Source organism: Miniopterus natalensis, chromosome 2 (genome assembly GCF_054644295.1).
Source record: "Miniopterus natalensis isolate mMinNat1 chromosome 2, mMinNat1.hap1, whole genome shotgun sequence".
In the NCBI taxonomy this organism is placed as follows: Eukaryota; Metazoa; Chordata; class Mammalia; order Chiroptera; family Miniopteridae; genus Miniopterus; species Miniopterus natalensis.
This window is the reverse complement of record NC_142082.1, coordinates 28591368-28618136: the sequence shown is the minus strand read 5'-3', so window position 1 is coordinate 28618136 and position 26769 is coordinate 28591368. Positions and strand designations below refer to the sequence as shown.

Genomic DNA, 26769 nt, shown 5'->3' with positions numbered 1-26769 from the left:
ATTGGGTGAATCCTTCTTGGCTCTATTCAAGAAAGTGAAGTTAATGAATTTATAAACAGGCCTCATCATTTGGAAACCCCTAAGTCTAGGACTCAGAGTTTAGTGAGAATTACAGTAAGGCCTCTGAGCATGGTGCATGAATTTGCTAATTATATTTCCCTATGGTGGCCACTAACCAGTATTTGAGAACACATATCAAAACCTCAGGTACAACATTGTTAGTTCAACTCTAAAATTATAAAACATCTATTTTTCTACTGTGGGCTTTTAAAAAACACTTTTTAATTTGAAAAGATTCGTTTGAGCCACTTACAACTTTCTCATAAATATATGAATTGGCAACTCCTGTCCCAGCACAGTAGCTATAATAACAGAAAACTTAGCAACGTGAGACTGGGTCATCCTCACACACCAGATCACGGGAGTTCCAACTATACAGTTGAGAACTGTGTGATTCTTGATGGGCTGTGATGTGGGAAACAACTTCACAGGTGTGTTTTGCTTTGTGTATTTTGTTGTTGTTTTTAAAGAATGTAAAGGGGGCTAAAGATAAGATGTGGAAGAAAAAAAAGTCTTAGCTGAAGCTAATCACTGGAGCTGCTTATATGATTATTAAGGGTTACACAATTGGATCCTGAAGTCAGCATTCCACTCTCTTCTGAATGACTCGAATGGCTGTTATTAATGACTTACTGTAGTCTTGAGACTTCTTCCCTTTAAGGTCTTAAATCTTCTATTTTACCTGCTTTATATTTAAAGATATTCTTATTTTCACCTGAAATAGCTTTCTTACCAAATCACCCAGTGGGTGGCTAATTCACCCTCAAGGCACCTAAGTTAATTACAGCTCATTTCTTATACAGTTGTGATACGGGGAAGTAATTTTTTGCAAATTTTGAAGAAGGGTTCAGAACATTCCCCTCACGGCTTTGGAAAGTGACCTTGAGGAAATTAAACCGCTCATTATTATCCTGCTATAGGTATTTCCAGTTAAAATATAAAGTACGGTGAGTTGTATATAAAAAATGAGGCCCTTTGGTGTGTAATTCTGCTCCATCAGAACTCCATAAACTTAAGTATAAGATTCCATAAATACTATGTTCCTTAAAACAATTCATTTTCTATAGACTCTCGGATATTCAATTTGAGCTATACAAAGTCGCATTAATGCTATGAGTCCAGGATGCATATATAGACAATATGTGGTTGTGCAGATGATAGATGTGACTGTGGCCTGAGAGGAATAATCTTAGCATCAAGGAACTGTAGTGCTTACTGTGCTCCTGGCATTGTTTTAATAGCCTGATTAATTCTCACAAGACTAAAGGTATCTGCTACTATTATCTCCATTTTACAGATGGAAAAACTAAGTCACAGATTAATCGGCTTTCTCAAAGTCACCCTACTCATGAAAGACAGAGAATGACTTGGGCACAATAATTCTGTCACCAGTGGCTATTCTCTTAGTTACATACACAATGTTCCCTAGAACTGGACTGCAGAGGGGGAAAAAATAAAAAACCAAACAGGATTAGGCTTTAGAATTCATATTTGCTCACCTAAGATGCAGTAAGTTGAGTCATACAGTTTGAATAGAGAAAACTATTCCACAAACTCAAAAATGCCAAACGTACTTTACGGCTCATGGGTGTATATATACAATTTTGGAATACCATGTAAGAGCCACTTGGCCCTTAAAATTAAGAATGACTAATTGTTTAATTATCTGTTCCTTTCTAGATACAGTTATCCCAATCATCCACAGAATGTTTTTCATCTATAATATGGCTAATATGACTATGCTAATTATTTTAGTTGCCTAGTTTCAAAAATTATGAGACCTGATTCAAGTGAAAGGGGAGACTCATTGTCTTGCTTGGCCACTAGGGTGCTCCATTGCTCCAAATGGCATCACAGTGTCTGGTTGCCTTTATCTAAACATGAAGTAAAACAAATATGTTAATCTCCACTCACTGAAAATGATCAAGATGATAGGACATTGACAAAAACGCTGTATACTTCAGAAATCTTGATGAGAGAGTGGAGGAGAGCCAGGCTGAGTGAAGGAAAGATCTGACTTGCAGAAGAATATATATATTTTTAAATTGTCACATTACTTTCTGATACTGTGCATCCTTAGTTTATAAGATGTACAGAGGTAGTTAAAATGATGTAAAAAAATGTATAATGTTTCTTTGCATATAGTAGGTGGTTATTAAATACTTAATGAAATTCCTAGCTAAAAGATAGCACTTTGATATATAAATATTTGATAGATTTAGCCCTTGTGGCATTTTTAATTAATAAGAATCACTTAAGGCAAATGGAAATTACTGTTAATTTCAAATATTTTATTTTATTGTGTAAACATTTTGAATAAGAATGGAGGTTTTAAAATCAGAGTATAATTTATACAAATTTTTTACAATATGGTATTTTCATCCCTAAGGGCCATTTGTTTAAAAAGGAATTCTTTTTAAAGTTGGCTCAATGGAAAATTTTAAACATATACAAAAGTAGAGAGAACAGATTAATGAAATTTGTCCGTGGCCAAGCCTATTTTATCTCTTCTCCCACTCAGTTCCCTCCTCCACCATTAGATTATTTTAAAGTACATCCCAATGTCAAATCAATTTATTAATAACTACTTATAAATATTTTATTATAGAAGTCCTTTAGAAAAAAAACACAAAGATTTATTATTAAGTCACTAATTAGTACAGAGAGATCTTTGGTGAGCCTTTCATATCTCAGCCATTCCTTTGACTTCATTCCTAGTTACCCTAAAGATACCCAAACCCACATCTCTAGTCCTACCCTCTACCACAAACTCCAGATCATCTGTTTACCTTCCTTCTGTTCATTTTCACATGAATGGCCCCCACACATCTCATATGAGGCTAGGGCTAAGTTAATTCACTACCCTTTCTGTAAGTCCTTCCCACTCTATAAACTGACACCCATCTTTTCTCCAGAACCTGTGCTTCCTTCTCAAAACAAAACAAAACAAAACAAAAAATACATGATGCTGCTTATGACAGAAGCCTGCCTCTAGAAGCCATGGCATCATTTTTCATGACACAAACAAAGTAATTCTCAGGGATTAGCTTTCTCCCAAAACAACACTGCCCTGCAAGGTGTTCACAGAGGCTGGGAAACAGCCCGGGAATGGGCGGCTGGTGCAGACACCCCTTCTATTACCCTCCAGAAGCGTGGAGTTCTAAATATTGCACCTAAACAGACTTAAGTATGGAACATCAAAATTCCAAGAGACATACAATTGCATCTTAAGTCAACATTTTATGAGGTTTAGAGCCTTCTCTGCCAAATTAAGTACAGTTACTTATACATTGTTTAGTCACAAGAAGAAGGGTGCTTGAAAATCACTGAAATTATTAAGGAATTACTGGCAGTAATCTGTGATTTGGTCACGGAAAGTGCAGATTGCCATTCTCTGCCCCTGTGTTTGAGACAGAAGTTTCCACACTATCTTCATTTAATCTCTGACACATTCTAATGAGGTTGCAGAATAAGAAACTGGTCCGCCTTATGCAAATCCTGCCATCCCGTAATGGGATGCAGAGTTTGACATCCCATCCCCTAGGCTTCTTGCTTATACGCAGGCTCTCTTAGCACTTTATGCTGTGCAGAGCTGTTAATCTTTCTCACTCCCGGCAAGCTTTCTCTCCATGGTGATTTATTTGGGGGGGCAGGGGGTGGCCTGAGGCTTCATGAAAATTATAAAGGGCGTGGACAGAACAAGCACATAGTTTACTGATGTGTTGCTGTCTGCATTCCTGCCTCACATGAAGTCTCTCTCCTGTGAAAGTAAGGCATTCCTCTGCATTCTGGAACCATTTTGAATCAATGCTAAATTCCCCTCATTTTCCAAATGAGTAAATCCTTTGGGAAGATGAGTTTAACATCCCCAGAGAAGCAAGTTCTCCATATATCACTAAGTGAATTGGGCAAGGATGAGCTTGCTACAGTTCTTTTCGTGCCATGCCAGTGAACCCGGCCTTTGACATGGGAGAATATTTCTTGTGTGAGAAAAGGGTATTTTCACTGAATTCTTGGTCCCTGTGCAGTAACAGAGTATCTATGTTTGGAACTTGTGGCTCTACATTGCAATGGTTCTAATTCCCCAAATATCCAATAGAGATAATATTTCATTCACTCCCCTTAGCTTTCAATTTTAATAAATTGACCAGTAGCCAAATGTTCTTACGTTCAGAGCACAAAGTTCTTTGTCTTCTTTATTAACTGGACGTTTCTAAAATGAGTTTCTGATATTGAATGTTTGCAAATGTTTTGATTGTTGGTGACATTTTTCTCATAATTTACAGCACCTTCTCTCTATAAATACACCAAGAATTCACACAGGGAAGTTGTGCAACCAGGGGCCTGTAAACCGGACTTGCATTAACTTGTAGAGCTAATTCCCTATAGTCATCCAATAAGCATTTATTTAATGTAAACACAGGGCTTGTTCCTGGGAATCCAAAAAAGAAAGAAAGCAATCTGGCCCTTTCACAGACTGTTGGAGACAGATGTGTCCACCCAATGTCAACAAGTGAAATTCTAGTGCAGGAGAGAGGCTTTAGTCCAGAGGTCATAAACTATCAGTGGGTCCAAGTGGCCTATGAACCTCATCAGATGTGTACACATGGTATCCTTAGTGACCAAGAAAATAAATGGGTGCCTGCCTGTGAGAGTCTAGGCGAGCCTCACGCTGAGATGAGGGCAGTGAAGAGTAATGGACAATAACAGGTGGATGGAGTTCTCCAGGTGCAGAAGTAGAATAGACGTGACAGCCAGAAGAACCAATGTAGGTACAGGGCACATGGTCCTTTTAGGATACAGCTGTGAACGTTGAGGAAGAAAGAGAGAGAAGAGAAGGCACTACTTGCCTTGCATAGAAACAGGGCAGGATAAGCTTTCTGCCTGGAATCCCCATGATGAGACCCTGAATTATCTCCATTTGTTTCTCTCCCTCACATGGGAATTCAGTATTAACTTACAGGATTTATGCTATAAAGAGTGTAAAAAGCCAGAGGAGGAAAATGAACCAAAACGATAGTGACAGTTCTAGGTATGAGCATGTAACCTCATATATACTCAGAAATGCTTTGGAGCATTTGTTAATGGTATTGTGTTCGTAATATTAAGAGCTAGCATTTGTAAGTGGCTCGTTCCTGTTGGCCAAACTTGTTGACATCTCTTTTCTCCCCAGATCCTCGCCTCTCTGAGGGGAGCGAAGCAGGTGTTAGCATCCCCTTTTACTAATGAGTAATCTGAGACTTGAAGGGATTAAGTGATTTTCCCATAATCACAGAAACTAATGGGTCCCAGAGTCAGGAATCAACCATGTCTCCTTCTCCAAAACCCTGGATCCTTTCTATTATGTCATTCTCATTCTTTAAGCACAATTAAATTTTTTCAAATGATATCAAGTCTGTCTCAGAAAGTAATTCCCTTCTTAAGTCAAACATAAACTCATTACCGAGAAAAGATATGGGATAAAACTATATTTTCCTCTGTTGTAAATGTTCTTGAGGGACACCCATGCATAACTTAGCTAAGAGGATATTCCTTTTGTGTCTCTCTGCCTATTCCTCCTCTTGTCCTCAGTTCTTCACAAAACTCTTTCTACTCACCTGTCCCGGAAAGCATCCTTTCTAATGGCAAGGACCCACAGCACGCAGGTTGGGCCAGCATAATTCCTCACATTCAAAACTATTGGGGTTTTTTGGCCTTTGTCAGGCTTTGCTTGGAAACTGAGTGCCTAATTACTGATAAACACACACTAAAGTTGTATTCACTCGTGAAAGTGCTCATCTTTTTTTAAGGAAGCATTTAACTCTGCAAGATGTGAGCTTCAGTCTTATTTGTGGGCATCAGAGCCCTCCTCGGGACCAGCCAGAAAGGAAAGGTGTGGTGATCCCTCGCCTTGTACCAGGGACCATGCTAAGAACCACACAGATGGTCAGCAGTGATTTTCAACAGCCCCCATGGTGCTAATAGGAGAAATATATATGTACATTCAGAAAAGCCCTCTTCATCTGTCTCAACAGCAGCTTTCAAAAGTAAAGGCAGAAATTCATTATTTTTTAAATTATGTGAATATGGAAGCAGAGATCTAGATAATGGCATAGTGAGAAGCGTGGCTGAATAAAAAAACTAGTGTCAGTCCCCTCACATATTTGTTGGGAGAATATTAAACTCATAGGTCTCATGACCACGGGACTTCCACTAGGCCATGCCGCTTTGTTATTCTTTGAAACCCAGGAGCGAAACCAAGCAGAGTTGTGGCAATTATAAATATTTAGATCAACCTAATCAAAAAGTTACCCTTCGAATAGTATGAATTATCTTGGGAAATTACCTTAATATATTGGCTGTGAATCTGGAGTCTCTAGCATGCCAGTCATACCAGAGATATGTATCTTGCATAAATAGTTCATCATTTTCAAGATGAGTCAAATGCTGCAAAGAAGCCATCACGACTGGAATGTTCTATAGGACACTGTCAGCGGGAGGAGAATCTATTGTACCTGGAATTCTGAGGGAAAAAAGACAGTCTTTTCAGAAATGGATTATCTTTCATAACCAGTAAATATTTTTCCATACTACCAACCCATTAAAGCAAGCAGCTATTGTGTACTGTGGGTCTCTATGCTGGATTGTGAATTAAACTCCCCCTGGGGGTTCCAAAGAGAAGCCCAGTGCTTTATCCTTTAAGCCACTCAGCAGCTCTCCTCAAGCAAGTTAATAAAGACCTTCCTGACTATCTGCATCTCATTATTGCCACATAATACAATATCCTGGGGTTTTTTTTCCTTTTGTGAAGAGATGCTCAGGAGCAACATGGTGCGTGGAATGTTTTCCTGAAGATCGGCTGGACCGGTGCCATGGTCTGTCTCTCTCCTTAAGAGTACTGCAAAAGAAAAACCTATTTCTTAATTACCTACCGGTGGTTAGGTGCTTTATGGCGCCTTGAATCATTTTTATGATTAATCCTCGGATTAGCTGAGAAAAATTTCGCACCACCTGAGAGCTAGTTATATTCATTATTATTTCCCCCAGCGCTCCATTCCATGAGTCAACAGCAGTCGCCTGGCATCACTGTATGTGAAGCTTCTCGGGTCTTTTTCTACTCTGGTTTTTACTTCTTTCTTTTTCTGGTTTCTCCTGGAAATCTTCAATGTTCGTACTTAGACACTGTACCTTTTTAATTACTGGCCAGTTACAACTTAATAGTGCATATTAATTTGTAATAAGACAATAAACAACCTCACTCATTTTGTTCCCCAAAAAGATGTCTAGGTCCTAAAATACGCAGGGCTCAAGCAGTGGCAGGCATGAGCTAGAGCCGAGATTACAGATTTACAATGGAACAGCCACTGTACCCTCGTACCTGACAAGTCATGCATTACCCAGAGTCCCTGAAAAACCGACAAAAGAGCTTCCTCACACCCAGAACTCTGGCTCATGATCAAACATACTTTTCCAAAAGAAATGTCCATTTTGAAGACAGAAAGAAGTGACAGGTACACAATGGGTACATCAGGGCATTTCCCAGGCAAGTACCCATGTTTGGGTTTGGTTTTGTTATTATCCTTTGAAGTAGAGAGATGGATGATCCATGAAGAAATGAGAGAGAGAGAGAGACAGAGAGAGAAGGAGAAGACTGGAGCAAAGCAATGGGTGAAAACTCTCACTGTGCAGGTATTTCCATGTCGCCGAAAAGCAAAGCAAAGCTCTCAGCTGTTAAATTACTCCCTGAAGTCACATTCATTTGTTGGAGTTACATTTGCTTAATTCCAGTTCTCAACTGAAATCACCAATGGACTGGGTCCAGGCTGGCTTTAACAGAAGGATGGAGGGGACATAGAGGAGAAAACATGACACATTTAAAGTAGGGTAGCCCCCGTAACACTTCTACCAGTTCGCGCTCTTTCTTGGGTAAAGAACCAATATCCAGCAGCAGATCCCATAGAGAAAAGAATATTTATTGGTTTTTACTTTAAAAAAATTTTTTTTTTAAATTATGTCTTTATTGACTTCAGAGAGAGGAAGGGAGAGGGAGAGAGAGAGAGAAACATCAATGATGAGAGAGTCATCAATCCAGCTGCCTCCTGCAAGTCCCCTGCTGAGGACTGAGCTCAAAACCCGGGCATGTGCCCTGACCGGGAATCGAACCTCGATCTCCGATCTCCTGGATCCTTGGTCGATGCTCAACCACTGAGCACGCCTGGCCAGGCTTATCATTTTTTATTTTCATGAGAATTAGATTAGCTCTATTTTGTCTCTTGGTATTTAACCATTTTCATATATAGCTAATAACAGAGTCCCTGTTGGGTTTTTAATAGATAAATTGCTTTAAGAATAACTACTGCAGACCTTAAGAAAAATATCATCTACATTGCTCCATTTCAGGGGCATTAGCTTGTGTTATAGTTGTAATGTGCCATTCTCCTGCTTTCTGGCCATCCCCTATCTCCACCACATAAACAGCACAACTAGAGATTTAGTTGAATCACTTACGTGTCATCTGAGACAGTAAAGCTCTAATTGTTAGCATTAATTTCAGTGGTGTAGTTGCAGCTATGTGGGGGGTTCTCCTTCATTCACTTACTCAGACTTGAAATCATGTCTAATTTACAAAGGCTGGCATAGTGACATGGGACAGAGGCACCGTGCTTTATGTATGGTGATGGGGGATCATAAAAATGTCTTTTTAATCTGACGATCATTAGGAAACCCAGTGATATGGTCCAGCTGCTCACCAGAGAGCACTTCTATTGCTGTGGGGATTGAATGCATCCTAGGAACCCTCCGTAATGATTTTAGAAAAAATGGCCCATTTTTCAGATAATAAAATCAATCTGTGACATGGCCCCGAGACATACGGTTTTTTCCAGGGCTTAAAAATTCAGAGGTTAACCTCAGGCAAAGTGGTTAAGCTAGCAAGAATATTTTGTATTGCTGTTTGCTACTTGCCTCAAAATCTCAAAGAGGCTTTGAAAAGTCATTAATAAGAAGAATAAGCTTTATTTATTTACTCACTCAAAAAATGCATTGAGGATCTATTTTGTGCCTGGCATTATGCTAAGCTGTATGGATTTTAAAAATAAAATGTGAGGTCTGCTCATAAGCAGCACACAGCAGGGAAACACGAGAAATCCAATGTATCTAGGCAGCGAGAGACAGTTTTTATGTGAAGATATTATTTGGGATCCACAAAACGCTACTTACCCTTAATGCTCGGGAAATGCTGCATTTTTATTCGATTCTCTCTACTCTCTTTCATTTTTAAATGCTTATGGTCACCAACTGAGTTGGTTTCCCACCCCATAAATATGTTCTTTGAAACACTGGTCCAGAAGGTAGGATTTATATGGAGGGAAGGAGGGAGATGAGACTAAGGCAACAGGAGAGAAAACACCAGAACAGGAGGACCCCTCCCTCCTGCTAGAGGCTAGCGAGTGTTCCATCTGCACTGCGATGAATTCAAGGGCATGCTGACATAATCAAGTTCTGTTTTGGAATAACTACACCAGAGTGTGTGGAAAGAATTTTTCTATATTCACATGTAAACATATTTACTTTAGCAGTGACTAATGATAAATGATTAGTTGTGGGGCACGTGAAAAGGGGAACCCACCCACTTGCCCAGCCATTTGGTGATTTCTTCCTGTAGTGAAATAAGAATCCATTTGAGAGACAGGGTAAGCCTTGCCCTACAGTGTTCCAGTTGCTCAGCTTTTCTGAGTAACTGATACCTACTCTGTGATATGTCACTGCAATCGCTCAAGAGTCATTCAGTCACATGTGCGTGTGATCTGGAGGCACAAAAGTTGAGTAGTGCCAAGCAGTCTACCTCTAGTAAAGGGCACACTCATAGATCTATCAAACAAACAGTACAGGTGGCTCAGGGAGAATTGTGACAAGAATTTAAGTCTTCATAGGTATTTTTAATTTATCATGTAAGGCCTTAGAGCTGCTGGCTGGTAGTCAGCCAGTGTGGGCAGGCAGGGTTGTTCTACAGATGTGCAGGGTTACCACCATACTGTTGTTAAAATATTGAAATATCTCTGTGCCAGTTGGAAATGCCTGCTGTCCAGGGCCCTGCAAGGTTCCCATCATCAGCTCCATCACCTTGGGTAACCTGGCCCCAGGCCTCCCAGTTTCTCCCCAGTTAAATGTTGACATGGCAAGAGGTTTAGAGTGTAGGGCTCCCACCTGTTCCAGTGGTTCCTGGCCTGTGCCTTTTGGTTATTAAATATTGTAAGTGGGTAACTTTTGTAATTAGTTCTGAACAAGGATTTTGAAAAGACTCAACATACATCACTGCTTTTTGCTTTTTTAACTTTTGCTGATTTTACTGGTTCTCTCTGACTTACTGCAACTGTATCTGTGAAATTCGTGCTAACAATTAGAGCTTTACTGTCTTCTATGACACATAAGTGATTCAACCAAAACTCTAGTTTGCTGAGGTTTATGTGATGGAGATAGGGGATGGCCAGAAGGCACCAGAACGGCATGTTACAACTGGAGCACAAGCTAATAATGTTCCTGAAATGGAGCAACTGTAGATATTTTTCTTAAGGACTGCAGTAGTTATTTTTAAAGCAACTTATCTATTAAAACCCCTAAAAGGGCTCCATTCTTAGCTATATATACAGGTGGTTAAATACCAAGAGCCCAAACAGAGGCGATACAATTCTCATGAAAATAAATACATACTTTTTTTCTGAAAGGAGCATTGGTTGTTTACCTAAAAAAGGACACGTGAACTGGTAAGAAGTGTCATGGGGGTTACCCGGTGTTGGGATTTTGAGATGATAGGTGTCACTAGCTTACCATCCATGTGACACCATGCAGGTGTCGCAAATACTAAATGCCCCCAATAAAAGAGCAGGCATTTTCTTTTCTCCACCTTTCTGGAGAAAGTAGAGGGGAACCACATACCTAAAGCAAACGCTGCCAAGACCAACAACGCTGCTCTGCAGGAGCTGCATTCTAGGACTCCTGGGTTTACGTTACCCTGGCATTTAGGAAATGTAAAAATAACAGGAATATAAATAACCGCGTGACCTATGAAATTATACATGAGGAATGGGTCTCCGGGCCAGGCCAGCTTGTTGTTTAGGTGATACATATTCAGCTAATTATAGGAAAGGCAAGCTACCCAAGTACATGGAAAGGAAAAGAATTGATGTGTTGTTTTTTCCCATTATGGCAGGGACAGAATAGATGGGCACAGAAGGATCTGGTTAGTTAAATTTAAAAGGAAATTGGCACAACATAACTTTCTGTGCATTTTTGGGTCCTGAAAACCTTATTTATACTGACAGTCATTTTTTAGCTTTACTATCAATACATTCTTCCCCTGCTCAGCGCATATGTTGTTGAAGATATCACTCTATTTCCTGCTTCAGTTGGTGTTTTCTAGCACAAACCCTCTCCTTAGACTTGGCAGGGGAGTGGGTGGCAGGAGCTAAGAGGAGGGGACAGGAAAGTATTTCCATTCTACCCTACTTAACCCAGAGGATAAGTGTTTGTGGCACTTTCTGCCACAAAAGAATGTTTCACACACAAGTTCAAGAGGAATTTCAATCTACTAAAGAGTGGAGATTTCATAAGGGGTTATTAAAAAGTAGGAAGGAATGCTGGGACCAGCTCTAGCCTTTTAAGGTTAGTAGCACGTAGGGCAATTCTGTTTTCTCCATCCTTTCCAAATGCCACGGAGTTGTAAGAACTGATTAGTTAAGAAACAGAAAAAAATATAACCTAGAAATGTAACTGTACCGTGGAGCTGCTGTATCACAGGAGTAAATGCATGGGAACCTAGCGTTCTGTTCCCAGCTCTGCTTTGCTCTCAGACACTGAAAAGCCCTCTGTTGATACATTTCTGCAACTATTAGCAAAGAGATGATAAAGGCCAATTCGCTGAGTCAATTAGTCTAGGGCTGTACAAACATACACAGATCGCTGTGCACCTTTCATAAGCATGCACATCTCCCCTTTACCAGCACACCCCTCCACCCGCATCTCGTATCTCGTGATACAACCCGACGTGTGAAATCTCTTCTTATTTGATTTTAGGATCAGCCCTGTGCCTATGTGAGTTCTCACACTTAACCTTTGTCTTTCTCTGAGGCAATAGGCCAGATGTTTTGGGTATGCTTTCCTGTATAAGGAAAGTTTAATTCGCTTTCTAGAAGTTCGATATAGCAGAATTCAGGGGGGCCTGGGAGTGATATCTAATTCCTTCTTTGTATTTCTTCCTCATGTACAATAATATCGGATTTTAGCAAAATCAGAGATTTAAAGCGCATTGATTATTCATTGTATCACAAACTAAATTTGGTTTAACTCAACCTGAATGCCCATTTGGGATCTAAGTGATCCTACCTGAATTTAAGTGCACATCATCTATGCGTATCGGTAAGCACAGGCTAGCCGCGACTCCTGGATTTTAGAAATGAGAACTTGAGAAGTAGCAGGGCCATGCCAGCCACCTCTCTCAGCGCTTGTACTTTTCCTTAATGCCAAATAGGAAAAAACAAGCACATTCCCTTCATGCAGTAGCCTTTCTGAAGAGGAATTTTCCTATAGAGTTGCAGGATGAATTATAGCCAGCATGAGTAATGAGTTGAAAATGTATTTTCACATTTTTTATGCCTTGCGTGGCCCTCTCAGTATTTGAAATCAGTCAAACAGCTATAGTTTGTTTTTCTCCCGCACTACTGAAACCAGGATCCTGTCTTATATGTTTTCAAAAACACTCTAAAATGATCTCAAGTTAAGGTAACTAAGAGAGAAATGTTTTTAAGCATTCTTCTTAAAGAAACACTCCATTGCTCATTCCTTCCTCACTCTCCTTGACCTTTCTGTGGCATCTGGTGCTGTCAGCCTCCCTCTGCTGTGCAGAGCCCTTCACTTCTGCCCCCCCCCTCGCCCATGCGCCCGCCCCCCCTTCAAGCCTGCACCTGCCTGTTTTTATCCACTATCGCTTGTGCGTCGCCTTCTGCCTCCTTACTCGTAGGAACATCGATTTGCCTGAAAGAAATCCTCCCTGCTGGGAGATTCTGAAATCTCTTCTAGACATTTTCTTTTCTGTCCTAATAACTGCTCTCGTTCAAATAACTGTCACAAAGTTCAACATGTGGGTACGTGGCTGTCACTTCAAAGTCAGCAGCCCCAAACTCGTCTTCATCTCCGGGCACCTGGCTGGTCCTGACTTACTCCCTTGTCCCTCAACTCAAGAGGATCTTTAACTGGGGCCCATCGCGGTCCTGCCGCCGCCCCAATCTAAGTTCTCACTGCTTTTCTGTTTCCAATCTCTCCTTGCAGCTAATCCAGCTATACACTTTTTTGCTAGATCAATAACATTTTAAAAATAGTCTTTTTCATGTCAGGCCCTTACTCTAAATACTGGCTGGAGCCGACTCTCGCGATCCTGCGGAAGCCCCCGTGGCTCAGGGCAGAGCTGTGGCAGAGCCACCCCCGCTCTCCTGAACACACGCTGTTCTCTTCTCGCTTTGCACTGTCTGTGTCCTTTCCTTCCTCCTCTCCACATCCTGTCAGGGCTTCAAAATCAGTGTTTTCTCCTCCTGCCCACACCCCAAGGGGTCACCTGGCCTTGCACACCCCCCCCGTGGATTCCTGGGACGTTTTGCACAGCTTTCAGCCCAGCCCCTGGTCTTCTGCTGCTTTAGCATTTGCATAACAGAGACCACGAAGTCAACCAACTTTTGAGTTGAGTCACCACCCAGAAGCCTGAGAAAAGACACCCACTAGAATGCACGCTGGACATCCCTCCCACACATGTTGGCATATTACGTGTCAAAGGCTTTAGCGCGCGCACACACAACAACAACAACAAGACATTAACAACAACACGCAAAAACAGACACTGACTCAGCTGAGCAGGACAAGACCCCTGCAGTGATTATTCCAATTATTCATTCCTGAATCCCCAAGACAGACGTACAGTTGTCATCGGCGCCTCTTCTTGCACTCATCAGTTTGTACCATAAATTCCTGTCATTATTGTGTCTTATCGCCCCTCTAGATGTAAGCATTCGAGGGATCTTTTTTAAAGATACACATTTCTAAAAGCTTTCAGCTAAATCTTAGCATAAAAACTGGACTGTGTAAAACTTAATAAATACTTGTTGAATCCATGGAGACATCTCCCAGTTTGGAGAAAGAATGTGGTCGGCTCATGGCTCACCACTCCTCCTTTCTATGCTCAGCTCTCACATGTCGCCCACAGCGGCCACCAGCTCAAGGACATCTCTCTGTTTCCCAGAGATGGGCCAACCGCTATGCCCTTGGCCACGTTTCTTCTCGCTGTTGATTTGGAGTGAGTGCTTCACTCAGTCCCTCATGGTACTCACCATGTTTCTCTAGCTGGCCCAGACTTGTTCAAGGAAACGTTTCTCTCCCAAGTAAGGAGGGTCTCTCCTCGCCTGCAGAACCCTCACAGTCATTCTGCAAGAGAAGTTCCTTTCCTTAGCCTTCATCTCACCTCTCTTCTCCCCCAACAAAATCCTGCCTCCGTTTCCTCTCCTACACATATCCCCTTACATGAACTTATGCACACCTCATAGCAGGGTAGACTTAAAAAGCAGCCCTGTGACTAGTGAGCAGTTAGGCTTCTCCTCCGTGGGCACTGCCCTGAGGACCTGTGGACAGCAACGGACCACTGTACTCACGAGAGCCAGAGGCTATGTTGCTGCAGAGCCTTCTTCAGGGATTTTGTAGGTTCTGTTTTTTTCCAGATATTGAAGCTTATGCATTTTGGAAGAGGAGGGACTTCTTTAACAAAAAGAATAAAAAATGACAAAAAGTTAGGGATTAAAGTGGGCATTTATTTAAAACGGGAAAATAAATCCAAGCAAATTACTCATTGTTGAGTGCCTAGAACAGTGCCTATGCATAGCAGATGCTCAATAAATACTGGTTGAAGGAAAGAGAGAAACTATGAATAGTAAATAACTTATTGCAATTATATTACTATACAAATTTTGTCAGAAAAAGCTGTCAGATATGCACATGTGAACTGTGCGTGCATTACCCCCCCCACTCTCCCTCTTGGGCCTTGGAAGTGGCTTTTGCACGTGGGGGTGGGGTCTTGAACCTCCACACACTACACTCCTGGTCAACCCACCTCTGCCTACCTCCAGCCAGCAAGATTCCAGAGGCAACATTTACCGAATCAGTTGCAATTGTCTAACATTAGAGATTGTAAAGCCATGTAACGTAAGATTTTTAAAACCTAAATATGTGTGGACCTTGCATATTCGTAGGAAAATAATGAAATATTTTTCAATGATAATTGGTGGGACAGTACTGAAAACGTGAACCCTCACACCGTGAGTCAGGAAAAAATTTCCAACATCCGCAAGCCTGTTCTTCCTCAAATTAACAGTTAGGTAGAAAGAAAACAGTTCTAGTCCTTTGAATAAGTAGAAAAATCTCACCTCATACAATGTGAAATTTCCCTTAGCTTGTAATTTTAAATAAGTAGAGATTAGAACTCAGAGGCATATTATCAACAATGGAAATCCTTTCATAGACTTCCAATAATCTCATGTGAATGAAGAGAAATTATTACTGTGATATGTGATTTCTCCACAGTCATTCACATGCATTGTTCAGTTAGGAAACGTCAATTATTTTAGTTACAAAGGGCGTAGTTCCTTTTAGAAAATGAAATGTCTATCACAGTGTTGTTGTAATCATTCATTTATTATTTTCTTTTCCTCTTTCTTTCAACAAGTATTTATTGTGCACCTGCTATGGGCAGGCGCTGTTCTAGGCAGCGACATTGCATTTGAGCTCATGGTGCCAACGTTCCAGAGCGAGGAGACAGAAAACAAACAACTGAAATGGAATGTGTCACACAGAGAGGACTTTGTAGAAAAACCAAAGCAGGGAGTGGGAACAGAAATTGACCTGGGGCAGGGGAAGGAGTTCTGTTTTCTAGAAAGTGGTCTGGAAGGCCCTTCTGCTCAGGGGGAATCTGAGCAGAGCCCCCAAGCTCCTTCTAGGAGAAGAGGCTGACTGAGGGATGCAGAGGTGGCCTGTGGCAAGGGGGATAGTTGGGGGCAGGAGATCGGGTTATGAAAGGTCTCTGAGCTTCAGGAAACCTTTGTATCTTAATATGAAATAAGAAACCAGTGGAGAGACTTGAGTGGGGAAATGGCATGATCTGACTTAGGTTTTATCATAGGCTTTCTCAACCTCAGCATTATTGGCATCCTGAGCCAGATAATTCTTCATTATGAGGGGCTGTTCTGTACATTGTAGGGTGTTTTGTAGCATCCCTGTTGTCTACCCACTAGATTCCAGTAACATCCCCCCCCCCAGGATGACAACCAAAAGCATCCCCAGACCTGTAAATGTTGCTCAGAGGTGGGAGGGTGGGGAAGCATGGGTGGCAATATCACCTTCTAGAAAACCAGTTTCAAAGGATCACAGCCACCAAGGAGGTTTTTTAGTTATATAAAAACTAGCACAGGACAACTGATTTTTTTGTATTCACGTTTAGTGATTTGCTGGAACTCTCTCGCTAGATTAAAATTCAACTTAAATGTGCCTTCTTTGCATACTTGTATTTAATAATCATATCCTGACGTAAGGCCAAGACTTTATCTTTGAGCTAGATCCCAATGTGATTCATTTCTCCCATACCTGTAAAAACAACGCCCGGCAGGGTCACAGAGAAATCCTGTTTATAGGCTAAAAGAAATCACCACGGGTATTTGAATCAACCAGTGTTACAACTCACCCGACCAAAGGATGCCCCATTATACAAGATGTAAAGACAAAAAATGACTCAGACATACCTGAGAGCATTATACAGGCTCTTAAAGTTCTCACTTCCCTACTTGTTTGCTTAGATTCCTTGATTCCTTGAGAATCTCAAATATTTCCTTTTGGTGTGACCGGCTTTTCTTCACCTGCGAAGCCTCGGTGGCCACGGCTTGGAGGCATGAACAAACCTGATGACTTTGTTAGCTCTTATGGCCTTTGAAAAGTCTCCATAAGATATGCGTCATGTGCATACACTCTCCTAACTAAGACTTCTTCAGTCTTAATGCCAAAGTCCTCTTGATTTGTCATTGTTGTAATTTCCTCAGTGCTTAAGTACAGGCTAATGGTCGGCCTTTTGACAAAGAACATTGCAGCTATTCATGCACTAAACTAACACTTTAAAGCAAAATCCAGTTACTGAGAATTTCTGCATTTAACCCTCATTGTGGCTGAAGCAAGATATTAACAAGTTTGGGCACCGATGCTTTTATATGTTTGAATCTAACTTGGAGTAAGGGTGTTTATGAGCAAAGGCTGACAGAATTCACTGTGATACGAATCCCCCAGTTAGTATTAATGACTAAGGATAACCCCAAAGTGGGGACATCTGTGTTGATCTTGCAACTCTATTTCAGTGACGAAACTCTATTTCAGTTTCTCAACCTGTAGTTCCCAGCTCATTACCTCTGAGGCATGGATGGTAAAGTCACAGAAAGGAAGGTGCCTTATCCTTTTACACCAGCCAGTGAAACAAGGAGAGGAAGACTTTACATAAAGGGCCAAGCACAGGAATGAGTGTGGGTGGGTGGTAGAGCCCTGCATGCCTTAGTCTGAATCCATCTGCTACACTAATTGTGAAATGTTTGCATGTAGATTAACCTTCCCAAGCCTCAATGACCTCATCTTGAAAATAGACGTGATAGTGACAACTCTTAAGAATTGTTAGGAAAACAAGAGCTAAGTCAAGTATCACATCTAGCAGGGGATTAGCACGTAATAAACACTCAGGAGATGGTAATTATTGTAAAAAGCACTGTGAATAATAATCATTGGGTTGGCCATTAATTCTTGTTTTACATTAAGAAAGACTTATTTCATTATTCCAATCCAGAGTCATTCTTAAGTACACCTATGCTTTTAATATAAAAAAAGAAAGAAAATCTTAGTAGGTAATGTAAAGGTCACAGGCCATTATGACACATTTAAAAACATGGATTGGCTACAATTTCACCCACTGATCTGAAATACGAAAATATTTTTTAAACTTTACTAGCAAAAATGAAGGCTTTGACTATAACATATATATCGATTGTTTATGAGACAGAAATCAGTTATGAGGAAAACTCACATCAAATATGTATACCAAGACACAGTCTCTCAGAGGATTGAGTCTTGTACCACCAGACATAAGAGGACTGTCCCCATATCCCCAGGGAGGACCTCCCTGCTTCATACCCTTCTGTCAATCTCCCATCACACTGAGAACAAAAGCTAAACTTCTGCCTGTGGTGGCCCCCCCAGCAGCTCTGGTTGATATGCCTGGTCCCCCTTTTCACATGCCCTTTGCTTCCATGTGCCCAACTCATCAGGACCTGGTTCTTTGAAAAAGGGGAGCTCTTTCCTGCTTGGGGTCCTCATACATGTGGGAGGTTATCTGTCAGCACAGCTGCTTGTTTCAGTCCTACTCTGAGCCTAACTGTGACCGCCTAGAGATATTTTCCTGAAAATGTTGGGTGCCCACCCCCACTTCCCATTAAGTTAAGTGCAAGGAGTCAGGAGCTGCAGTGGGTCACTGGATCATTGAAATATAAACTCTCCTCCTTGATTTTCAAAGCCCTGTTCATTTTGCGTTCGTTCTGTGTAGCATTTTCTGCTCTAAACCTTAGCACCCCGTCCTGCTTGGGCAGACCGGGCTCCTCTTGGTGTGGCACATTATTTCCTAGTAAATGAGGGGTCATTGCACTGTGCACAATCTGAACAAGACCCTCAGTGGTGGGTAGGAAGAGGCAGGCTGATGAGTGGGCAGCATGCATAGACCAGGCACTGAAACAGGAGTCGATATGGAGCATCTGGGGAAATGCCATGGCCTGTGGTGCTATTTGAGTGTGAGTCTCAAGGGCAAGGGGAGAGAATGTCCAGGAGGAAGAGTTAGGATCGAGTCAAGCCCAGCCTTGGGAGCCAAGCCCTAGAGGGCTGGCTGGCCTGTCTCCTTCATTCCTTTTCCCTTCCTCCCTTCCTCCCACCTCCCTCATTACTTTCCCTCTTTCCTTCCTTAGAATTTGGGGAGCAACTCATTGAAAGGACATGGAAATGGCATAGTCTAACTTGTCTTTTAGTGAAAAACAGAAACTGAACAATAGTCAGAATTAATAGGTTAAAGTTCTAGTCTACCTCTTTCCAGCTGTGCGGCCCTGGAAGACCTTAAATCCCTTTCCAGCAATACAGGGATAACATCCCTCTGCCTACCGAGGCCCTGCTTATGGGGATCGCGGCAGATAAACTGTTCTTCGCATGTAAAGTACAAGAAGTAAATCACACTTATTACTCCTTTTGAATGATCTGTTAGGCTAAAACTTCAACCAGGCCTAACTAAAGACGGCCAGAACTTACTGTGTACCAACAGACAAGAGCAGAAAGAGTATGTATGATCTTAATGTTGAACAAAAATCTCCTTGTAGGCTGGAGCTTTTCTCAGGTTCCTGGGGAAGCCAGAGCCAATCCCACCTGTGCCTGGCCAGTTTGAGAGCAGGAACGTGACTGTGGGCAGGGGTGGGGGACGTGAGCCTGGCACCGTGATGATAGTTGTGCTCGATTTGTGCATTCTCACTCGTAAACCCTGCCTAAGGATGCTACTGTCATTCTGTAAAAGTCTACTTCAGTTAGACATTGCTCCAAACCTTAGCATATATTATAGTTTACTTTATTGGTAATACATAGTTTTAAGAAAGAATCTTTATTTGGCTCTTTAGCCTCATTTGGACAGTAGTTTCTGTGTCTGCATATCTCAGAGCACTCAGTTTGGGACATGCAGTAACATACAGGTAACTTTGCTAACTGTAGAATGCAGAGGTAAGGATTTAAAGTTTAGTATTCCGTAATGGATAGTAACACATTTTATAATAATGCCAAAAATATATTTCTTATTTTATTCCAAAGCTGTAAGATTGCTTCAGCCCTGCTTAGTTTAACAATTCAGAAAACTTCTGAAATATAACTATTGCTATACTTTAAGGAAATTGCCTTCTCAAATGGCAGTGCTGTAATGACAAGTTATTTGACCTATGACATCAAAAATTCTGGATAGATATGTTTGTAAATAACAAATTATCAAAATTTTTTTCACCACTTAGTTTAACAATGTTTGTTGAATATTTTGTAGGCCATTATGTTTAACAATGCTTCAGCAAAATTTGATAAATATTTTGTAGGTCACAAATTTGATTAAGTATTGTTACTAAGTTATCATTTTGAATGTAATTAATGTTTGATTTGATAAGTTTATTATTCTTCTCAGTGTTTTATTCAACTTATTCAGTCTGTTTTATCATAAAAAGAATCATCTTTTCTAAAATTTATTTTAGGTTTTGAAACTAACATGAACCTGACTAGCCGAGATGATCCTGGTATATCAGAGATCGCATCAGAGACTCAAGATAGAAACGCAAATAACCATGGAATTCTTTCTAATTCACTCTCTAGTGCTATCACCACTGAAAATGGAAACTCTGTCTCAAATGGTAAGCACTTTTTAAACTCTGAAGTAAATAGACAAGATTTAAATTGCACAACTTTCTAGGAAGAATGGATTTAAAACATTAAAAAAATGAAGTAGGCTTAAAAACTGGGAAATAGAATATAAACTATGAAATGTCACCATAGGGTATATTGTCAACACAGGTTAAATTAAAGAATTAAAATTCTATTAAGTATTAGGTGACTTTTCAGAGATATTTTTGAAGTATTTGGTCTATGAGAACCAGTATAAAATAAGACTTCTACTGAGCAAAAGGAGGAGATGGATGCTCTAACAGTATTTTAATTAAAACATAACCTTTTTCTTCTCATACCTAAAAAGTGTAAAGGAAAAATAATATTGAAGGCATGGTAAACACCAAACTGACTTTAACTATTTAATTCAAGTGTATCAACATGTCATTTAGAAATTGGCTTAACCATGTGTATCCAAAAGTTGTCTAATAGTGGCCTAAACAAATAACTTATTTCTCTCACACATATAAAAAGCCCAGGGCTTCTAGTGCTGGCTGATGGAAAGATTCATACCAACCCTTTTCTGAGAGTATCCAAAAGAGCTAGACAAAACTTTTTTTATTGGTTTAATCTGATTCAGTGCACTAGAAAACTAAGACAGTGAAACACTGGGAGGGAATGAAAAAGTGGGTGTGAAATGCAATGAAGGCCAAGCAAAGAATCCATATAATCTAGGCTTTTCTCCCAGGGATGTTCGGGGCACTCACCTCATGCAGAGAAGACTGGGCTGTGCTTCTGACTGCCTCCTAGAATTGAGGGGACAGACTGAGTTTAGGGCCTGCCAAGGCCATGGGGTGGGGCCCTGAAGTGTCCATTCTAAGAGTCTTATGAATCAGAATCAGGAACTACTGTTCAGCTATGAATCATCTCCACCCAACTTCAGGGACTGACATGACCCACAGGTACCTGGGAGAAATATATATGTGTGTGTGTGTGTGTGTATGCGTGTGTGTGTGTATGTATATATCCCAATTATAGCATGTATACTTCAATTCAATACATAGTCAAAAGAACCAGGCACAAAATAAGTTGAAAAAAATTATAAGCAGAAATAGCAGCCAACACCTATCCATGGGTGTTCAAAGGATCAGACTTCAAAAGCACATACTTTAAAATAAGTACATTTACTATGCCCAAGGAGATAAAAGATTGAGAATCTCAGCAGAAATGGAAAACCATAAAAACGTGTCAAATGGAAATTCTGAAATTAAAAAACACAGTCATAAAATTAAGTACAATGGAGGGTGAGTTTAAAGTTAACTAGACACAGTCACTTAAAAATAAAGACCCAGGGAAATGAAAAACAAATCAGAAAATATCCAGAATGAGGCATAAAGAAGCAAAAGAAAAGAATGGAAATTCCAGAAAATGGTTTAGAGGCATAAAGGATACAGTCAGGGAGAAGGGTTATTGACTCCTAGGGAAAGGAGAGAAGGTATGTGAGCAAGAAAAAGATTTGGTTAGAGAATTTCCCATGCTGATGAAAGACCATCAGGAAACGAATTTGAGTTGGCAGTTTCCTATCAAGCTCACCATACACTTTCTGTCTGACTCACTGCTAATCCCACTCCTGGGTACTTTCTCCAGAGAAATGCAAACAGTGTCCACACAAACTCTTGTATGCCAACGATTGGGGTGCCTTTATTCATAATCACCTAACACTGGAAAACAATAAAGTTTTCTTCAGTTGGTGACTAGATTGTATTAACTACTTATTGCTGTGTAAAAATTACCCTCCCCACCCAGGAACTTAGAGACTAAATAGAAAAAACAGCTATTATTTTGTAGATTTTGTGGTCAGGAACATGGATGTGGCTGAGATGAGTGTCTTTGGTACAAGGTCCCTTGTAAGGCAGCCATCAACTCACAGCCAAGACTATAGTCATCTTAAAGCTTGATTGACAGATAGTCCATTTTCAAGATCACTCACATGGGTCCTGACAGGCCTCAGAAGACCCACTTCCCTGCTCACTTACACGGGCTTCTCCATAAGGGTGGCCTCACAGCGGGGCAGCTGGCTTCCTGCAGAGCAAGCAATCCACAAGACAGGCAGAAAGAATACCTGCGTGGAAGCCACAGTCTTTATACAACCCATTCTTGGAGGGGACATCAAACACTTCTGCCACATTCTGTTTGTTCGAAGCAGGTTATGTATTCAGTCCACTAGGTGGGAGGCAATTATGTGAGGTGTGAGTGTGTATAGGTGGACCCATTTAGGGCCATCATTTTTCAGGCTGACCAGCAGCACATGGAAAAACTCTGCAATAAAATACCATGAACTACTTACACATAACAAAATGGATGAATCTCAAACACATTGCACTAAGTGAAAAAAGTTAGAATCAAAAGAGTATAAGTGTGATTTCACTTATATGACATTTTGGAAAAGGCAGAACTATAGGGCAGAAAACATATGAGTGGTTGCCAGAGGCTGGGAATAGTGCAGGGCAGAGGAGGGCCTGCTGTCTGAGTCAGTTCAGGCTGCTGTAACAAAATGCCAAAGACTGACCGGCGGATAAACAGCAGAAATGTACTGCTCACCTTTCGGGAGGCTCGAAGTTCAAGAGCAGGGTGCCAGCATGATCAGGCTCCAGGGAGGGCCCTCTTCCAGGTTGCAGACTGCCGACTGCCCACTTCTGTTCCTCCCATGGCAGAAGGGGCCTGGAAGATCTGTGGGGACCCTTTCATAAGGACACTAATCCCATTCATGAGAGCTCTGCCTTCATGAATAGTGTCCTCCCAAAGGCCCCACTTCCACATGCCATCAGCTCGGGGATTAGGATTTTAACATTGGGGCGAGGTGGGATACAAACATTCAGAACGCAGTCAACTGCAGAGGGGCATGTGGCACTGTTGACAAACAGGAATGCGTGTGTCCCCATAAATTCCTAGATCTGTACATTTGATAAGGGTGACTGTTTGTAAATGTGATTTTGGTAAAAATAAAAAAGAAAACATGCAAGACTTGAGTAGAATAAATAAAAAGAAAACCACTCCTAGGTATATCAGTGGTAAACGAAAGATCAAGCATGAGTCTTCAAAGCAGCCAGAAGTGAAAAAGACATTTACCTTCAAAAGAGCAGCAATTCAAGTCCAAAGACAATGAAAACACATAGTTAACTTGCTCTAATAAAATAACTGCCAATTTAGAGTTTTATAGACAATAAAAAACTCCTTTAAGAATGAAGAGGAGTTAGAATATTTATAGAAATAATAAAAACAGAAAGAATGAAACACAGGCAGACCCCAAATGCTCAGAGATTCAAGGAGGAACAGAGAACAATTTATAAAAGTTAGTGAGGTCAGGAGAGGTTGAAAGAACAAGATTTAACATTATACACTGATAAACCAAGCTAGCAGGTTATTATAGCTCCAGAGGCAACCACTGAAAGAATACTAGCGGGGTGTATAATTCCCAAACTAATCGAAAGAGTAAAATAGAATAATAAATTGTATAAGTTCACATTAATAAATTGATTAATATATCTTAAAGCCTAAGATTTCTAAAGAACATGTGAAACATGAGGATACTGAAAGTTTCAATGTAAAGAAATAGAAAAAGAAAAGATTTACCATGCAAATATTTTAAAACAACAATTCTCATCTATTTGGAAATAAAAATTACATCTCTGTTACACACGCATGCATGCACACACACAAAAAATTTAACTGACAATAAAAATGTAACAATTTACGGATTGCTGCTAACCTCTTAATCTATGGAAATTTATAGCTTTAGACATATTATTGCAAAAGAACAAAGGCTGAAAATCAATGTTAAAATTGTCAAGAAGTTAGAAACAAAACAACAAACATCAAGAAAATGGAAGGAAGAAAATGGAAGGAAATATGTAATAAAGATAAAGACATACATTTTCGAAATATAATACAAGCAACAAAGCCAAAAGTTGATTCTTTGAAAAAAAATCTCTTTGAAACATTAAACATTAATACATTGATAATTCCTTTACAAGGGCAATAGAGAAATAAAGAAAGTGTACACACATAGCCAATGCTTGGGATGAAAGGGGGACCTACCGTAGATTTTGCAGAAATTAAAAAATAAGAGTATATTATGAACAGATTTATGCCAAAGGCAATTTGTAAATTTAGATGAACGGACATATTTCCCAAAAAAGAAAAATACAACTAACCAAAATGGAGAAAAGAAATAGGGAAACTAAATAATAACTGAAATATTAAATTAATTTGTAATTGAATACTTTTCTACGAGAAAAACGCTAGGCCCAAATAGCCTTTCTGGTAAGTTCTCCCAATCTACAGATAAAATAATGCCAGTGTTACACAAACTCTTCCAGAGGCCAGAAATAAAGAAGAATAGGGGAAAAACAACAGCAGTGCTCGCAGCTTGGTGAATAGCCACTTGGTTTATGACAACCTTGACATTGTAGGACACTGGGCGAAGCGTAATGAACTGCTGTCCACATGAGGAAAAATAATGAAACTTAACCCCTACTCGCACTACTCACACAAAACAATTCTTGGTAGATTTTATATCTAAATGTCAAATATAAAATAAAATTTATAGAAGAAATATCATTTTACCTCAGAGGTGGGAAAAGAAAGAAAGATTCCTTAAACAGAACACAAAAGAGTGCTAACCTTAATGGAAATATATTTGTGGGGTGTCCCCAAAAACGCTTTAACAGATGGTAGCTTAATTTTGCAAGTGAAATATATTTTAATAAACACTGTTTTTATAATTATTCAAAGTGTGTGTATACATTTTTGAGACTATATATATATATATATATATATATATGTTCATATTCAGAGTTTATTTGAAAAAAGGTAACTGAATAGAAAATTGGACCTGGTATATGAATAAGCACTTACGTGAACACTTTTAATAGGGTTAATAGGGTCGACCCTCACTATTAATTAGAGAAATGCAGGTTAAAAGCCACAGCAGGATACCACTGCACGCCCCGTAGAGGTAGGAGGAGCGAAGGGATTACCACGAGGTCAGGACGGTGATTTATTTCTCTTGCTGGAGAAGAGCCCATAGTGATTTGTTGAGAGAATGAGGGGGTTTCTGGGCAGTTGACAGTATCCTGTACCTTGACTTGGGTGGTAGTTACAGTTCCACAGTTTAAAAGTATTTGGAGGAGCGAGAGAACGAGGGAGGCGGAGGATTTCGGGGTGAGCGCTGGGCATGGAGGGCGGTGGAACTTGGTGCCTCGCAGGCCCCAGCTCGGCCGCCCCCCTCTTGCTGCCCCCGGGTCGGCGCCGGGGACGTGGCTTTTCCTGAGCAGACCCGGTGTCATTGCAGACGTTCACTGCTGATTTACCAGGGAGGAAGGGGGAATGGATTTAGGATAAACATTAGCTAGGGCGGTTTTAATCACAAGTCACACTGCGGGAGTAGTCAGACGCTGGGTGGGTAGTTGGTTGGGGCAGGTTTGCTCAAGCTTAACATTAAGGTCTCTAGAGCAGTGTGGGAATGTTCCGTTAGCTCAGGGAAATAAGATCGTTTTAAACGGGGGGGGGGGGGGGGGACCTCAAAGGGATTACATATAATAATTGTAAGCATTTGGCTCACAAGAAGGAGGCTTTTTGGCGCAATGTGGGAGATGGGGTGGGGGTTGATGACACCGGTAAGAAGGAATTTTAGACCAGTAATAGAGACACCTAGGAAAAATAAAAAACTGCAGTTACCAAAAATGTATTACCGCTAAGCACGACACAAGCTCAGCAAAGAATGATACAGGTTCCCAGGATCCCAAAATGTTGGACTTTCTTAATGTTTTCTCTTCAATGACTTTAGCGGCTTTCTTAAAAAAATATATCATTATTTAAACGGCCTTTATAATTTTATGCAGGTTATAAAAATTACACATGCTCTATGTGACAGTTTGGAAAATACAGGAAAGAATAAAAAATAAAAATTACATTAATTCTATTACCCCAAATACTTCAAATATATCAAGTATTCCACTGTGTCAAATTTGACTTTTTCCACTGAATATGTATGCATTCTACATAATATATTGGTTTCGCTTTTATAAAGTTTGAGTTATACATATGATTTTAATAATCTGCTTTTCCCCCCTTAAGAATGTCATGAAATTTATCTCTATGTCAACAAATACGGATCTGCACTGTTCACAGCTGGCCATTAATGGCACTTGACGCATAGCATCCCAT

General features: G+C 40.4%; 1 protein-coding gene across 1 annotated transcript in view; it reads left to right on the top strand.

Moving 5' to 3' along the window:
* The window catches only part of MYO16 (myosin XVI), a 385194-nt gene that overhangs the window by 320099 nt on the left and 38326 nt on the right, over window positions 1–26769 (top strand). Inside the window, exon 33 of the mRNA XM_087814233.1 lies at window positions 20415–20570. Coding sequence (XP_087670359.1) covers window positions 20415–20570 — 156 coding nt within the window. The remainder of the gene's footprint in view (window positions 1–20414; window positions 20571–26769) is intronic.